Genomic DNA, 17,299 nt, shown 5'->3' with positions numbered 1-17,299 from the left:
AGAGATTACAAAGGTGTGCCACCATACCCATCCCTCTTTACAAATTTTGAACAATTGGACTAAATTGATGGGGTGAATCCAGGAGTGTGCATATGAGCATCTGGATTTTTGTTAATTGGATAATTTAAATTCAAGAACTATTTTAAAGGACCGTGTAGAACACTCTTTTGTTTGGCATAAGCCCCATTTTTTTGTCATTCAGGTTCGATGGGAGCATGGACATCGTGGAGCATACTGTGGCATCTCTGCCTCTTGGGGCAGGTTGGGGCTCACCCTTGGGGCTTACACTGAGCATCTGTGCCCCAAGGTGCTCACCCTTGGAGCCAGAGGTTGCACTGTGTTAGCTCTGCATGTTTGATGTGATGTTTGAGGCTAGGCACAGCTCCTTTGCAAGTCAGATTAATGCCCAGCCTTGTATTTTTATAACCAAACATTTTGACGTGCAGTTCTGTCAGACCCTTATTCAAGAACAGTATTACAAAGCAAAGAACGGCTGGGGTAACTTCCCCCCATACAAGACTCTCAGTGCAGACTTACTATTCAAACAGGACTGTGGACTGGGATGGGGCAGCAAAGCCTGGCCCTCAAGTGTGAGTGGCTTCTGTCTCTAGGGTTCAATGACAACATTGTGCAGAGGAACAAGGGAGGCCTGTCTCAGATACTTGACCTGGAGAGGCCTGCAGCCCTGCTGCTGGCTAAACCTAAAGTCAAGCAGAGGGAGGGAATGCCTGACCCTCAAGTTCTGGGACACTGGCTCTTTGAAGCCTTGGGGGCTCCTGTTAGAGTAAATGATCTGGCTCAGAGTCTGGGCTGTTTGTTTGCTTATGTGCTTGCCTCTCTGTCCCAAGCTGCTCTGTTTAACGCATCTACTCCCTGTCCCCTCACCTGGTTGCTGGGAAACACTCCTCCCCGCTCCAGTAAGCAGGTATACCCAACAGCTGCGACACCAATTGGGCCGCGACTCCAAGTTCATGCTGTGCTACGCCCAGAAGGAGGACCTGCTACTGGAGGAGACCTATATGGACACACTCATGGAGCTGGTAGGCTTCAACAATGAAAACCTGGGCAGCCTAGGAGGCCTGGATTGCCTGCTGGACCACAGTACCGGCGTCCTCAACGAGCATGGCGAGACTGTCTTCGTGTTCGGGGACGCAGGAGTGGGCAAGTCCATGCTGCTGCAGAGGTTGCAGAGCCTCTGGGCGTCGGGCAGGTTGACCTCTACGGCCAAATTCTTCTTCCACTTCCGCTGCCGCATGTTCAGCTGCTTCAAGGAGAGCGACATGCTGAGTCTGCAGGACCTGCTCTTCAAGCATTTCTGCTACCCGGAGCAGGACCCCGAGGAGGTGTTCTCCTTCTTGCTGCGCTTTCCCCACACAGCGCTCTTCACTTTTGACGGCCTGGATGAGCTGCACTCAGACTTCGACCTAAGCCGTGTGCCTGATAGCTGCTGCCCCTGGGAGCCGGCTCACCCTCTGGTCCTGCTGGCTAACCTCCTAAGTGGGAGGCTGCTCAAGGGTGCGGGCAAACTGCTCACTGCTCGCACAGGCGTGGAGGTCCCCCGCCAGCTCCTGCGCAAAAAGGTGCTGCTCCGGGGCTTCTCCCCAAGCCACCTGCGTGCCTATGCCCGCCGGATGTTCCCCGAGCGCACAGCGCAGGAGCATCTGCTGCAGCAGCTGGATGCCAACCCCAACCTCTGCAGCCTGTGCGGGGTGCCGCTCTTCTGTTGGATCATCTTCCGTTGTTTCCAGCACTTCCACACGGTCTTCGAGGGCTCCTCCTCGCAGTTGCCGGACTGTGCTGTGACCCTGACCGATGTCTTTCTGCTGGTCACTGAGGTGCATCTGAACAGGACGCAGCCCAGCAGCCTGGTGCAGCGCAACACGCGCAGCCCGGCGGAAACCCTACGTGCAGGCTGGCGCACGCTGCATGCGTTGGGAGAGGTGGCTCACCGAGGCACCGACAAGAGCCTCTTTGTGTTTGGCCAGGAGGAGGTGCAGGCGTCGAAGCTGCAGGAAGGAGATCTGCAGCTGGGCTTCCTGCGGGCTTTGCCCGATGTGGGCCCTGAGCAGGGCCAGTCTTACGAATTTTTCCACCTTACGCTCCAGGCCTTCTTCACCGCCTTCTTCCTGGTAGCAGATGACAAAGTGAGCACCCGGGAGTTGCTGAGGTTCTTTCGAGAATGGACGTCTCCCGGGGAGGCAACAAGCTCGTCCTGCCATTCTTCCTTCTTCTCCTTACAGTGCCTGGGCGGCAGAACCCGGTTGGGCCCTGATCCTTTCAGGAACAAAGATCACTTCCAATTCACCAACCTCTTCCTGTGCGGGCTACTGGCCAAAGCCCGACAGAAACTCCTTCGGCAGCTGGTGCCCAAGGCTATCCTGAGGAGGAAGCGCAGAGCCCTGTGGGCTCACCTGTTTGCCAGCTTGCGCTCCTACTTGAAGAGCCTACCTCGGGTCCAGTCTGGAGGCTTTAACCAGGTGCATGCCATGCCCACATTCCTGTGGATGCTGCGCTGCATCTATGAGACGCAGAGCCAGAAGGTGGGGCGCCTCGCCGCCAGGGGCATCAGTGCGGACTACCTCAAGCTGGCCTTCTGCAACGCTTGCTCTGCGGACTGCAGCGCCCTGTCCTTCGTCCTGCATCACTTCCACAGGCAGCTGGCCCTAGACCTGGACAACAACAACCTCAATGACTATGGCGTGCAGGAGCTGCAGCCTTGCTTTAGCCGACTCACGGTTATCAGGTGAGGCTGAAGGGCTTGGGGCCATATGACTAGTAACCTGGTTTAAGATTCTTGGTCTGTCCATTACACAAGGGCTCAACCCTTCTGTCTGAGAATGGGTAGGGGAGGCAAGGAGGAAAGCGAGTCAGGTGACCAGATCAGATCCAGCTGAACATCCTGTAACCAACTGCAATATCAGGAAGCTCAAGGGAGAGTCCTAACATGGCCAATCTAACAGCCACACAAAAATATTATAAGAGTGTGCTTTTGTTTTAATCCCAGGAGTAGGGATGTGGGGCTGTGTTGGACTCTCTGTAGCCGCTGACTATGATTTGCCTTGTGCTCTAGCAGAGGCATGCTTTTGCCAGCTGCAGATAGTTTCTGCAGTTGTATGACGTTTGGAACAACAGGAACTTTTCAGAGGGTATATAAATGCTAAAGCTCCAAAAGAGTTAGTGGTTTTAGTGGTTTTTTTGATCATTCAGATGGGATTGGTTGGGGTCTGTTTGCCATGCTCAAAGAAGAAGAAATTAGACTCTCTCTCTCTCTTCCATCCTTCTTTCTCTCCTTTCTAGTGGCAGGAGGTAAACAGGGTGTGGATAAAGGGTGGGAAAAAGAAGAACCCACGAAGTAGCAAAGACCAGCAACATTCCCTGTAGAGGCAGGGGCTGCTATTGCCTTGGAATGATATTGCTCATTTAGGCAAATAGGAAGCAGAGACAGAGAAGTTAAGGAATTGCTCCAGGCCCCACAGCTGAGACATGGTGGGGCCAGAAGGGGAAGAGCCGCCCTTGAAGATGAGCTTGAGGCTCAGAAAGAGCAGAGTCTTGCCTTTGGCTCCTGGTATCTGGTGTGGCCCCAGGGAAGGCAGACTATGAACTAATCGGCCTTGCTTCTCCTGAGAAAGGCAGCCCATACCTGCTGTCTTCGCATACCTGCTGTCTTCGCATACCTGCTGTCTTCGCATACCTGCTGTCTTCGGGTGGTTTTCCTGCTTGATAGTAGAAATGAGAGGCTACTCTGCTTCTCCTGCTAACATTACCTGCAGGAAACAAACCTGGCCAGTCTCTGCAGGGACTTCAGTCTGCCACCGTTTGGCTCATGCAGTTGTGTAGAACAGTGGAATTTTGGAGCTCATTCTTAGGCCTGGGAACTAGGTGAAAACTGTGTGGGGACTCGGTGTGTATGAAGCTGAAGACAGAAGGCAGCCTTATGGTTGACCTCACAGAAGCACTTTGAGTCCCTTGAAGATATCAGGTAGGTTTAATTGCAGTAAAGAGGTTGAGAAAACACAAACTCTTGGTGGCTTACATATATCTTATTTCTCTCTGGAGCAAAGTCTAGGAATATGTGATTAAAAGCTGATCTGTGGTTTCTCTGATCCGAATCCAGCTCTCTTTTGCCTTACTACCTGGCTTCTATATCCTGACCCAATATGGCTACGCAAGATGGTCGCTCCAGCCAACTACTTAGTATTGTAGCCAGATGGAATCACAAAAAGGACATGTCTTGTTTTTAATTTTTTTCTTCAGTATTGGAGTTTGAACTGGAGGCACCATACATACCACACAAGCACTTACCATTGAGCCACACTCCTAATGGTTTTTTTTTTTTTTTTTTTTTTTTTTTCGAGACAGGGTTTCTCTGTGTAGCCCTGGCTGTCCTGGAACTCACTTTGTAGACCAGACTGGTCTCGAACTCAGAAATCCGCCTGCCTCTGCCTCCCAAGTGCTGGGATTAAAGGCGTGCGCCACCACTGCCCAGCTCCTAATGGTTTTAAAAAGCTATTGCCAATGAAACTGAAGGGACACTAGCCAGCTCGCGCATGGATCTGTCAGACTTTGCTCTTCTTCCCCATTCCCTCTGCCTTGCTAAAAACAATTGAATTGCTAAAGCTAACCCCAGGATCTGTTCCCTTATTTGGATATTTCCTCCTGAGACTGACCACCGATGCCCAACTATCAGAGAGTACTGAAGTCCTGTAATCAAAAGCCCCCTTTTTGGCTCACCCAATAAACATGCCCAGTTAATATTAAACACCTCATCCTAACACAGGGTTTCCCCCTCTACCTTTATAAACTGCCATTCTCCTTTGTACTGCATCTGTCTTCTCCTTATCCAGAGGCAGTCCTTTGTCCCTATGGGGACAAGTACCCCCCCCCTTTTGCTCCTTTCCCCTTCTCCCTCATCCACTATTTCCTGTCTTTGTCTCTTATTCCCTGCCCTCTGTCCCCTCTGGAGCAAAGAAATCGCCTTTGTGCTTAGAACTTGGTCTTGGGGGTCCTGAGCTGATACCATTTCTTATAGGTATGGTGGAGGAGAAGGTTTATTGTAAATATGAGGGAGAGCATAGCCAGAGGCAGACATCTGGGAGTGTCTGAGGCTAACAGGACCAGATCAAGCTAGGCCATGTGGGGAGATGGAGGAGGGGAGAGCCAGGATATGGGAGACCAAGAGTCTAAAAGAGCAGAAAGAGTGAAAATGAACCGGCATAGTCATGTCTGGATTATATAGGGAAGAGCAGCTGGGGGAAGGACAGCCCAATCCCTGGGCCGGACAGGTCAGGGCAGAGGGCAGGGTATGCTGGCAAGAAGCAGGTATGGACTGAGGGATGCTGGGAGAACCTGAGAGCCAGGGTCTGCTCTGATATGTTAGTAAGCATCTCAGCCTTCTGTCCCCAGGTTTGAGACCTAAGGGGATGGTTGTGCTGTGGGCACCCTGGGCTTGTGCTAAGACCATACTCTTGGGGACAGATTCTGAGAGGCTGACCTTATCTTTTTGATGTGGCTTGATAATACATCTTTTCCTGTTCACATTTTATTTGTCGTGGATGTCAGTTTGGGGTCCAGCTCAGCCGCAGTTTGTGCTAGTAAGGTTTTATTGGCGCGTAGCTACACCCTTTGTTTGCTTCTTCCGTTGTTTCTCCCAGTAGGGTTGAGCATTTGCCAGTTGGTTTTAGGGTAGAAAGTCTGCTGCCCCCATCCTGTCCCCTCATGAAGGGTGTGGGTGGGGGGGGTCCTGCTCATACCTTGTCTCTCAGCTGCTTTCCCTCTTCATGGTCAGGGTAGCTTGTTACAGAGATCGCTTGGTGGGTGGGGGTGGGGAGAAAAAGGGAAATGGGGAAGGGGACGAAGAGGAAGGCTCTCGATAGCTCAGGGGCATACCAGCCTAGCATGCTGCAAGCTCTGGACTTATTGGACTCCCAATAAATACATACACTCATGTACATTTTGGTCATGAGAAGCTATTCTGCTGGTTCAGAGATAGGCTGGCCCTTGACCTATAGGGAAGCAGCTCCTGAGGCCCTGTTTTCCTGTTTGTCTTGTGGCCAGTGCCCAATCTGGCCCGCACAGGCAGCGTTTGCATTGGGAGTCAGCTGGAGAGGGTTGCTGCCAAGACCCGCCCTTTCCCAGAAAACTTCTGACTTCCCACCCAGAGCTGCTTCAAATGAGCAATCTCCGTAGGCAGCAGGATGCCCGACCTTCTCCTGCACTGGAGCTGGGTCAGTTCTAGTGGGGACTGTGCTGTCCTGTATTTTGCAAGTTATCTCATGCCCTGACCCCACTCCTAAAAGGCAAGGGTACACTTAGTGGCAGTGATCTCTAAAGGTGGCCCCACACAGTTCAGACTTCATGCTCCCCACTGTGTAGAGAGGATGGAGAAGCCACACCCAAAATGCAGGATGTTGGAGGTTGCTGGCTGCACATGTCCTTCTTGGTCTCCGTGACCCTAGTGTTTCAGGGCTGGGCTACAGCCTTGTTGCTGGTCCTGCCTATAGACATTTTTGGACTGAGTATGGCTGTCTTCACTGTTGTGTTTTAGACTCAGCGTCAACCAGATCACCGACACTGGGGTGAAGGTGCTATGTGAGGAACTGACCAAGTATAAGATCGTGACGTTCCTGGGGTGAGTCTCGCTTGAGGATCCTGGGCCTGCTACCTGGTCATAGTTCTAAGCAGCAGAAGATTAGCAGGCATGTGGTCCACTGGAGACAGAAACCATGGCCAGTGCTGGCATCCTCCAGCCTCAGCCTCCACGTGCTGGGCTTACAGGCGTGCACCACCACACGTGTTCTGGGTTCTGTTCTAGGCTCAACCAGTATCTAGGTAGGATCTGAGCTCATCACAAACTCACGGAACCCCAGCTTCCTTACTTGAACAGTTGAGACCCAATCTGGGCATGCTGCTTTGGAGGATATGAAGAGAAAGCATACCGAGATAGGTTTTGTAGAGATTAAAATGCCTGTTTATACGTTAGAGTCATCTACTTCAGATCTATTCCTAGGTCACAAGCAAGGGGCATGTATGTTGAAAAGTAGTAATTCTGCCAGAGGGGTCCTAGCTAGTACCTTCTTCAAATACCTCAGAAAAGGGAGTGAATAGTCGGAACCAAGTAGGGCTAAGTAAAGACCACACATAGATCCAAGTCAGTTGCTAAATCAGTGACAAAGAGCTTTGGGTTTTGGCATTGAAGTGAGGGCAGGTGGCCCCATGGCTGCTGATTTTTCTGTCACTGCATATCCCTGGACCTCAGTTGTGGACCCTGGGGCATGAGGACACATAGTCAAAAGGTCCCATGCTCCGCTCTGTTACATATGATGGGAGACTGCAGAGAGGAGCCTTACTGCTTTACTGATCTTACATTTCAATCAGAATGGATAGGGAAAATAGTTTTGTAAAAAAAAAAGACACAGGACATTACTCTTCAGAAAATGTAAATCGCTATCACCTGCATTTACCACGTTGTGTGCCAGGGCTGTGCACGGTGGCATATTCTTCCTGTGACCACAGGCTGGAGCGGGGTAAGGATTTAGCACAGAAGGGAAATCTGATTTTGGAGCCAGGCTGAGGCAGAGCCCAAACTCAGGGCTCTGTGAGTTCCCCTTTTAAATCTAGACAGTGGAAATCAGTAGGCGGCATGTACTCACTGTAGGAGAGAGTGTTCAAGCGACAGTGAAACTTATAAAGGCCCCTGGCTGTGCTTTCTCTCCAAGTTTATACAACAACCAGATAACTGATATCGGAGCCAGGTATGTGGCCCAAATCCTGGATGAATGCAGAGGCCTCACGCACCTTAAGTAAGTAAGTGGGGAAGGGGCGGGGACTCCTTAGAAATTGCTTTTCTCTACAGATACCCAGATCGCCTTTTCCATTACTACATGAACCAATGTTATCATAAAGAGGTTTCGCCCTAAAGCCTCTGCCAGCCCCATGGCAATACTGGTCCAAACTGGCCAGGTGTGCTCATCCTGTGGAGGAATTATGACCCCGTGTGGGGCCTGGATTGTGAACCCGTTGGTGGGGAGTTAGCACTTTATTCTCCCTAACCATTGGCTAGGAAGAAGGGTTGTATCTATTGCCTTTTCTGGAATGCCAGAGAAAGATCCTCCTTCCCCAGGGAGCTTGATCCCTGGTGCTGTCATAGATAAGCCCTTTCAGGATGACCATCCAGTCCTCCTGGTAATGGAAACACGCACCATGGCCCTTGTCAATAAGTATTAGCATCCTCCATCACTGGAGTGAGTGATGGTCTTGGGGTCACTTAGAGAACCCCAGGAAAGGCTCCAGTGGTTGACCACCAGCAGAGATCATGAGCAATCTCCTTGGGTGACTGGTCCCAGGCTGTGGGTCCCTCCCTGAGAGAAGACCGATGATACCAGGCATAGATATATGAGTACCAAGAGCAAGATCACACTGGCATCAAGACCTGGTGGGCTCAGTGCTGGGAAGAAGGATGGCCTGGGTGGAGTTCCGATACAGAGCCTAACCGTGCACCCTTCTCTCTGCAGACTAGGGAAAAACAGAATAACAAGTGAGGGCGGGAAGTGTGTGGCTTTGGCTGTGAAAAACAGCACCTCCATCATTGATGTTGGGTGAGTAGAAGGGACCTCCCACACACATGGGTGCACACAGCCTGCCAGCTGTGCGAGTGCCGCTGCTCCTCTGGACACCAGTGAGCCAGAAGGACCAAGGGGTCAGCAGCACAGACACCCTGGTGGCTTGTGCATAAAAAATAGGTGGGAAGTCCCAGAGACAGTGACACTCAGAGCTACACAAGCTTTTAATTACCCATTTGGAAGTCAGCGTCTTCGTGACTGGGACTGGAAGGAGCCATCCTAGCTCTGTGTATTCACTGGTCTTGGTTTTGAGAATGTATTATCCTTTGAGTAGCTTTTTAAATATTAAACTTATGGTAAAAGGCACAACTATAAAGTCAGTCACCTTCACCACATTGTGCAGTTCATACATGTAAGACAGCCCTAAGACCATACCTTCCAAAGTGCTTCTTGGCTCTGGAACTGGCTTGCTATCTATTTCTAGGCATCCAAATTTGAAGTGAATACATTACAGTTAGTTAGTTAGCTTAGTGATGGCTTGTTTCACTTAATGTGACACCCCATGGGTCATTCTGCCTCCAGGGTCATTCCTGTTATCACGTGTGGGAGTTTCTTTCCTTTCAGGCTGACTGTTCTCTGGATATTTGCTCATTGGCTTGCTTGTCACTAGGCATGTGGGTTGTGAACACTGGTGACAGGCTCAGGAGCACAGGCATATCTGCTAGATCCTGTTTGCACTCTCTGTGGTTAACCAGCCCCCCACCGGGGTTACAGTAGAATGTTTATTCTATTTTTGATTTCTCTTTTTTCCATTATATTTTTTTATTTTAAAATTGTATTTTGTGGATATGGATCTTTTGACTGCATGTATGTTTGTGTACTGCCTGGTGCCACGGAGGCCAAAGAGAGCACCTGAGACCCTGGAACTTAAGTTCTAGATGATCATAAGCTGTCATATGGGTGCTGGAAATCAAACCCTGGTCCTTCCATCCTTGGAACCAGCTCTGTCCCCTCTGTGTGATTTCTTGGAGGCCCTCATATGCTTCTCATGGCAGTGCCTCAGATTACACTCTTGCCAGTGGTGCATGTGGGCTCCATTTCACTCACCTCTTTGCCGGCACTTGTTTTTATTTATTTTTTTATTTTTCTGTCTTGTTAACTGTAGCCCTCTTGCTGACAGGAATGGTATCTCCTTGTGGCTAAGAAGCTCCTGTGGCGTGGTAATTTTTCCTAGATTGTGAAAAGAACATAGGTGGTTTTCTTGAGAAACTACATGGTTTTACGCTGGATATGGTTGTACATGCCCAGGATCTCAGACTCTGGGGGTGAAGGCAAGAAGGTTACAAATTAGTACCAGCCTCAGCTATATATCAGGTTCAAGGTTAGCCTAGGAGAGAGAGAGAGAGAGAGAGAGAGAGAGAGAGAGAGAGAGAGAGAGAGAGAGAGAGAGCGCTCATTGTCATTGGTATTTGAAACCATGTAAACTCTACCATCTCCCTCTTCTATTATTTTTACATAGCAGAAGCCAACCACGTGGACAGATTTTATCTTCATTTTTTTCCACTTAGTTTCACATCATAAATATTCTGACACTTTACTTAAAAACTATGCCACTCAATTGTATTGTGCATGCCTTCCCCCACCCCCACCCCCCCCAGCTGAAAACAGGAACCTGTAGCCCATACCTGAAAGCAGCCTGTTGGTCCTTCATGAAGGGCAGGACCTGTTTCGAGAGGGCAGACTGGGGAACTTATCCTGTTCCCTGAGACAGAGCCTCTCTTCCTGATGGAAACAGCCAGCCCTTCCAGGCCAGGCACTGTTCTAAGGGCTGCCGTCTATGACATCACACAACCTCTCTCAATGCTCTGCAAAGGCTGCCCTCGTTATCCCGTTTGACAGGATTTCAGAAACTGGGGCTGAAGACATTTAAATGCTTACCCGAGGTTGCACAGGCAGTATAGGTGTCTGGCTTTGTTTACTTATTTTTAATGCTGTGATAAACACCAAGGCCAGAATCAGCTAGAGGACCGAAGGGTTTGTTTGGCTTAACATTTTCCCCATCACAGCCTATCACTGAGGAAAGTCAGGGCAGGAACTGAAGCAGGAACCTGGAGGCAGGAACTGATGCAGAGACCACAGAGGAGTGCTCCTTACTGGCTAGCTCCTGGGGCTCACTCCGGCCTGCCTTCTTACATACCTCAGGAACAAGGTGTGCGCTGCTCAAGGAGAGCTCTGCGCCCCCACCATGGACGGGGCCTTCCCACAAGAATCGTCACTTAAGAACACACCCTACAGAGTTTCCTATAGGTCCATCTGATGAAGGCGGGTTCTCCAGCCCTACAGAGTTTCCTATAGGTCCATCTGATGAAGGCGGGTTCTCCAGCCCTACAGAGTTTCCTATAGGTCCATCTGATGGAGGCGGGTTCTCCAGCCCTACAGAGTTTCCTATAGGTCCATCTGATGGAGGCGGGTTCTCCACTGAGATTCCTCTTCCCAGAGGCAGAGCTTGATGTGAGACTTTCACTAGACAGATTGTTTATTTTGCCTTCTGAGAGGTCTGCCTGGCAAGGGAGATCAGCTTCAGTGTTCTAATTATCCACCGAGACTGAAGTGTACTCAGGGTACTCAGGCCCTGGTTGGCAACATTCTTGAGGTTTCAGCCACAGCTCCAAGTCTTGGCTTCCTGGGAGGCCAAAATCATCTCCAGTGGCCATCCGTTTGCTACCTCAGTTGATCCAGGGTGAGCATCTGACTCCTGTGCACAGCTCTTCAGAGTGGCCTGGGATTTTCTTTCTAGGGCAGTTGCTGGCTGAGTGTCTCCTACTGGAGCCTTCTCGAGGTTCAGAGAGGCTGGTCTCGAGCTGCGAGCTGCGCAACCTGCTGATCTGCCTCTCTGAACTTAAGGCTGTTGCTGTTTTCACAGCTCTCTGTAACTGTAGCCCAGGGCAGGCTTCTTAGGCAGCTGCAGGCTGGGGCTGAGGTAACTGCTCTGGGAGTTGCCTGTTGAGAATGAACCAAGAGGGCAGCTGTCTGGAGGTGTGGCTGCGGAACAGTCCTTTTCTTACCTCTGCTTTCAGGATGTGGGGCAATCAGATTGGAGACGAAGGGGCAAAGGCCTTCGCAGAGGCATTGAGGGACCACCCCAGCCTGACCACTCTCAGGTAACGTGCCTTCTGAGATGTGCGCTCCAGGGACCTGGGGAGGAACTGTTGGGAGGGGAATGCCTGGCTTTTCTACTAGGGCAACATTGATTGGCACTTGGCTTCTCTTGCTGAAGTTTTCCTCAGTGAGTGTGAGTTTGGGGTCAAGTGCATTATTCTTAAGTGCCCAGTGAACAACAGGATGACATGGGACACCTGAAGCCCCTCAGTTTCTCCATGTGGCACCCTTTGTAGGGGCAGAGGCTAGGAGCAATATTCAAGCCCAGATAAAACAGAAGGGACACTGGCCAGCAGGTTCCCGTTCCTTCCTCTTTCTCAAATGACTCTAGGACAGAGGGGGCCCTCCCTTCCTGTGAACAGCCATCCACTAGTGTCCTGGCCTGACCCCAGAGCCTTGGAGTCTTAGAGTCTTGTAGGCTCTACCATGGAAAGGAGTCCAAGACTCCATGGGTTTCTGAAACTCTCAGATGGTCTGAGCAGCCCTGTGAAGGCCCTCACACGTACAAGCCTGGCACAGTCCTCTTTCAGAGCACCAGGATCCCTTGGCCTTCAACTCAGATGCAAACCCTGGAGTTCTGCCTTTGTTCCTACATGGTCTTTTCAGACCTCTCACTCTCAGGCTCCTGCTGTTGGGCCAAGCACCCTGCTTCCTGCCTGGTGCTGTTTCCAGACAGATACATCCCAGGTGACTGAGTGTCGACGGCAAGGCCAACCATGGACATGCCTGTAATAATCCATCCCCTGTGTCTTCCTTCCTAGTCTTGCATTAAATGGCATCTCTCCGGAGGGAGGGAAGAGCCTTGCACAGGCCCTGAAGCAGAACACCACGCTGACAATAATCTGGTAACATTTTGAGCCATTTTTGAGGGTTGGGTCTGGTCATTATTGCTGAGGTTGCACAGGTTATGAACTCAGAACTGAAAAGCGCTTCTTTATTTAAAAGGTGAATTAAATTTCTCCCAGCTATTTCCACAAACCCGGGGCTACCACAGGGATGAAGCAGGCTTTGCCACCTACTCTCAGCTTAGCTGAAGGTGCCAGAAGTCCGCTCAAAACAGGCCAGCTTTCACACACCTGGCCCAAAGGCACCTCCCCTTCCTCCCCTCCCTCCTCCTTCCTCCCCTCCCTCCTCCTTCCTCCCCTCCCTCCTCCTTCCTTGCCACCCTCCTCCTTTCTCCCCTTCCTCTCCTTCCCCATCTTCCTCCCCTTCCTCCCCTCCCCTTGCACTGCTGTTCATCCGTGCAGCTGTCTCTTATCATTCCTCACATCAGGACTTGGCATCTATGCCCCAGATGGCTTGTCTCTAGAAACCTGGAATCCTCCCACTTAGTAAGTGGGTGTTACAGATATGGCTTTTGGGCACCCCCCCATCTCTCTTATAGGCCATTTAACCCTTCATTTCCCACTATCTTTATTTGTGAGCAGATTGCATTACCCTGCTGTGTACTCTTGCCTCCCCATACTCATGAGACCTTGCTAACGTAGTGATAGTTACTTATCCTGTTGCTGAGACAAAAGACCTGGGAAAAGTAGCGGAAGGAGGAAAGGATTTATCTAGGCTCACGGTTTGAAGCTACCGTCCATGCCCCATCCCTGCCCCGTCCATGCCGCTAAGGATGGCATGGTAGCAGGAGCGTGAGGCAGCTGTTCACACTGGGGGTTGGGGGGGGGGAGCAGAGAGGTGAGCATTGATCCTCAGCTCACTTTCTCCTTAGCACGACGGTGCTCCAGCCCGTGGAAGGGTGATGCTCCAGCCCGTGGAAGGAAGGGTGCCATCCGCATCCAGCATGGGGCTGCCTACCTCAGTTAACCCAATCTAGAAACTCCCCATATCATGCTCACAGGTTGATCTTCCCAGAGAGTCTAGATCCTGGCAAGTTGTCCATCAGTATAAACCATTACCCGTACTTAATGAAAATCCCATGTTCTGCCCGGTGGAGTGGAGAACACCTGTAGCCCCAGCATCCAAAAGGCTGAGGCTGGGGGATTGCACGCTTAACACCATCCTGCCCTTCATAGTGAAAGCCTTACTCAAACAGTAACAACATGAAATCGTTTTTGGATTTTGTTTTGTTTTGGTTTTTTTGACAGTTTTGACATTGGATCTGCTGGTCAGTCGGTAGACTTTTTAAAAATTATTTCCCTTCCAAAAAGTTAGTATTTTTAAATAACATATGCTTTGTAGGGAAAAATGTGCACATTCTATTTCTGCTTCTTCGAATTTTTCATGGTTTCCAGATAGTATTTTCCTCCTCTAATCTTTCTGTATGTATGAATGTATACAAAATAGAAGTGCACTTGACTATTGGCTATATGCTAACACAGCTGTTCACTATGCACTGCGTATTTGATGTATCCATTGTTGTCATGCTCTGCATGAACAAGAATGTAGATTTCTTAATGTTGACCATGGGTCCCTCTGCACTTCCACACATTGCAGACTCATCGCACCTGTGATGGTTTGCATATGCTGGGCCCAGGGAGTGCCAATATTAGAAGGTGTGGTCCTGTTGGAGTAGGTGTGTCACTGTGGGTATGGGCTTTAAGACCCTCATCCTAGCTGCTTGGAAGTCAGTATCTCCATAGCAGCATTCAGGTGAAGATGTAGACCTCTCAGCTCCTCCAGCACCATGCCTGCCTAGAATCTGCCATGCTCCCACCTTGATGATAATGGACTGAACCTCTGAGCCTGTAAGCCAGCCCCAAGTAAATGTTGTCTTTATAAGAGTTGCTTTGGTCATGGTGTCTCTTCACAGTAGTAAAACCCTAAGACACTACTCATTCTGTATGTAGTATACTGTTGCTCTTCACACTTGCCCATGCTAAGACCAGACACAGTAAATCACTTGCCTGAGTTGTCTCTGCTAGTCAGTGATGTAAGGCCAGCAAGCTGGTGTCCAGAACACTCTAACACTACCTCCTTCTTAGTCTGTCTGGTACAATACACCTTTGAATGGCTGCCTGCTATTTTATCAGTCTTGTCTGTTGACAGGTTCCTAAAATTGTTCGCATTTTGCATCCTGTGCACAAAACCCCAGAGTGTGTTGCAAAGTCTAAACCTTTGTTACACATCTTTTTCCTTTTCAGTACTGAGGTTCAAGCTCAGGGCTTTGGGCAAGCTGGGTCACAGCTCAGACACTGTTCTCTATTCCCAGTTCTTACATTCGTTTTTAAAATTTGAAATATACCGAGGCTGGCCTCAGACTCACGATCCTCCTACCTCTGAGTAGCTGGGGTTACAGTGACCACTTTTCTTAGCTTTAATGAACCCCTTGTACACATCAGGGTGACTTTCTAGTCTGATGGTTTTTATCTCAGAGTAAAAAGTACATTTAAGATTGGGATGGATGTGATCCAACTGCCCTGCAGGGGATGATTGTTTAAACAGAGCTAATTCTTGTAATCTTGTTCTTACACCCATTGGAACAAGAGGATCCTCCTCTGTTGACATCGCAGAGTTTCTGTGCACTTGTCCCATCAACTGCTGCATTTAGAGCATCTGAGAGGCTCCCTGAGCTTTGTCACAGAGTTCGTGTCCTTCACAATGACCCCAGAGCACAGCTGAGCATGGCTCACCATGCAGGGCTTTTCCAGGTCTCTATCCTGAGCTGGGTAGTGTGCAGTTGATGCAGAGAGCTGATGGCATTCAGAGATCTAGGGCCGGAAGCTGACCTGGAGGCTGATCAGCAAGCACTGGCTCCTTATATCTCTCGGGTGGGGATGGGGGGGGGCTTGCATTATATAATATCCAAGAGTTCTGTCTTGGTGGGAAACTCCGCTGCAGGCAGGAGGGCAGGAAACAAGATCTCTGGGAAGGATTGCCTGGAGGCTAGAGCCCTTGTATGTGTTTATCAGCTGTGATGCAGGGTTTCAGAGTAGCCTAGGAGCCTGCCCCTCAGCATGTGATGCTGGGCTGGTGGGAAGGCTCTAAATGGTCTCACAATGAACTCACAAATATCTGTCCATCAGCACTCCTGACTCAACATTTCCTTTCTTCCAGGCTGACCAAAAATGAACTTAATGATGAGGCTGCAGAGTGCTTCGCTGAGATGCTGAGGGTGAACCAGACGTTACAGCATTTATGGTAACTCATGGACCCAGGTCCCAGACTCTGTCTGTACATAGTCTTGGTGATAAAATCTACATATCACAGCATTCAGCCATTGAAAGGTTAGAGGGTATTAGTGTCACAAAGCTGTATAGCTGTGACCGTCTAGGTCTAGACCATGTTTACTGCCCTTCCCCCAAGTCCTGTCCTGCCATCTCTGCCCTGGTGAGACAATTCTGATTTTTGCCTCTGTGGTGGACATTTCATATAAATGGAGCCATTCAACCTGGACTTTCATTAGCACAGTTCCCAAGGTTAACCCATGCATGGCCGGAATGCATTGGTACTACCTTGCCCTTTAAAGCTACGTGGACTTCAGGCCATAGAGATAAGAGATTTTGTTCTTTGTCAGTTGACAGATCTTGGGCGTTTCCTCTTCCTATGCATTCTGGCTAGTGGTTCCATGAGCAATTCATGCACAGGTTTTTGCAGGAGCGTATTTTCCTCTTCTTGGTGTATACATTTAGGCACGGAGTGGCTGGTAACACAGAGTGCCTATTTAACTTTCTGAGGAAACTTTGCACAGCTTTCCAAAGTGGAAGCCACATCAGGTGGGCCAATTCTCCCCATTCTTCCCAAAAGCTGGTTTTCCTTTTCTGAAATGGATCATTTATTGGTTTGTTTGATTTCTTTTCTTAAATGTAATTTATTTTTAACTTCACACATATATAAAATGTTCTTTGAGCAAAGTCTCAAGTATCCTCTCTTCTTCTTTGTCCTTCCAACAAACCTCTTCTTCCCAAGTCTTCCTACCTCCATGTTTGTGTGTATGTGTGTGTGTGTGTGAGAGAGTGCATGCATGCACATGTGTGTCCCCTTGTAATTAATGATAGCCACTGACAAGAGCATGAACAGAGGGTTTCTTATTTGAGTTGGGTACTTGTGGCTGCATCACTGAAGATGGCGGTAGCCTCATGTACCTACAGCCTGGTGAAGAAGAGAGTCCATGATACAATGCAGACTCATCACCACCTCAGTCTGAATTTACATTGTGGTTGGAAATGCATCGCTATAGATTTAGTTCCAAACTGCAGAGCAGGCTCCAGACTGCAGGCCAGGGCTTCAGGCTGCAGACCAGGGATCCAGACTGCAGGTTAGGCGTCCAGGCAGTGTCTGCCTTTTCAGCCTTGCCTGTACGTTGCTTGGTTTGGTTCATGTCTCGTCTGCAGCACACATCCCCTATGTGCTATCCTCTTTATCAGTGCTGCACCATGGGTACCATGAGTGACAGCAGCAGGACCCTTTTCCCGCCTGCTCTTCTAGACGCTGGGAGGACCTGGCACCATCTTACAAGACTACTTGGTAGCTACTTTAAATTCTGAATTCAAATTCTAAAAACCTTAAATTCTTCCCTGCCTTTGCCTAACTACTTGGAAGGAGTGGCAGACAGCCTGTTCTTGGTGTTTAGATTGATGGTCTCCAATTCTTTTGGCCTGGGGATCCCTGCAATGAAGGACACACACACACACACA

At 49.7% G+C, this 17,299-nt stretch overlaps 1 protein-coding gene across 1 annotated transcript in view; it reads left to right on the top strand.

Moving 5' to 3' along the window:
• The window catches only part of Nod1 (nucleotide binding oligomerization domain containing 1), a 48,598-nt gene that overhangs the window by 26,508 nt on the left and 4,791 nt on the right, over nucleotides 1-17,299 (top strand). Inside the window, exons 4-10 of the mRNA XM_021165643.1 lie at nucleotides 919-2,743; nucleotides 6,545-6,628; nucleotides 7,716-7,799; nucleotides 8,511-8,594; nucleotides 11,636-11,719; nucleotides 12,479-12,562; nucleotides 15,720-15,803. Of these exons, the coding sequence (XP_021021302.1) occupies nucleotides 919-2,743; nucleotides 6,545-6,628; nucleotides 7,716-7,799; nucleotides 8,511-8,594; nucleotides 11,636-11,719; nucleotides 12,479-12,562; nucleotides 15,720-15,803 (2,329 nt within the window). The remainder of the gene's footprint in view (nucleotides 1-918; nucleotides 2,744-6,544; nucleotides 6,629-7,715; nucleotides 7,800-8,510; nucleotides 8,595-11,635; nucleotides 11,720-12,478; nucleotides 12,563-15,719; nucleotides 15,804-17,299) is intronic.

The sequence above is a fragment of the Mus caroli genome, chromosome 6 (genome assembly GCF_900094665.2).
Source record: "Mus caroli chromosome 6, CAROLI_EIJ_v1.1, whole genome shotgun sequence".
In the NCBI taxonomy this organism is placed as follows: domain Eukaryota; kingdom Metazoa; phylum Chordata; class Mammalia; order Rodentia; family Muridae; genus Mus; species Mus caroli.
Note: the sequence above shows the minus strand (reverse complement) of the source record. Positions and strands in the feature narration are given on the sequence as shown.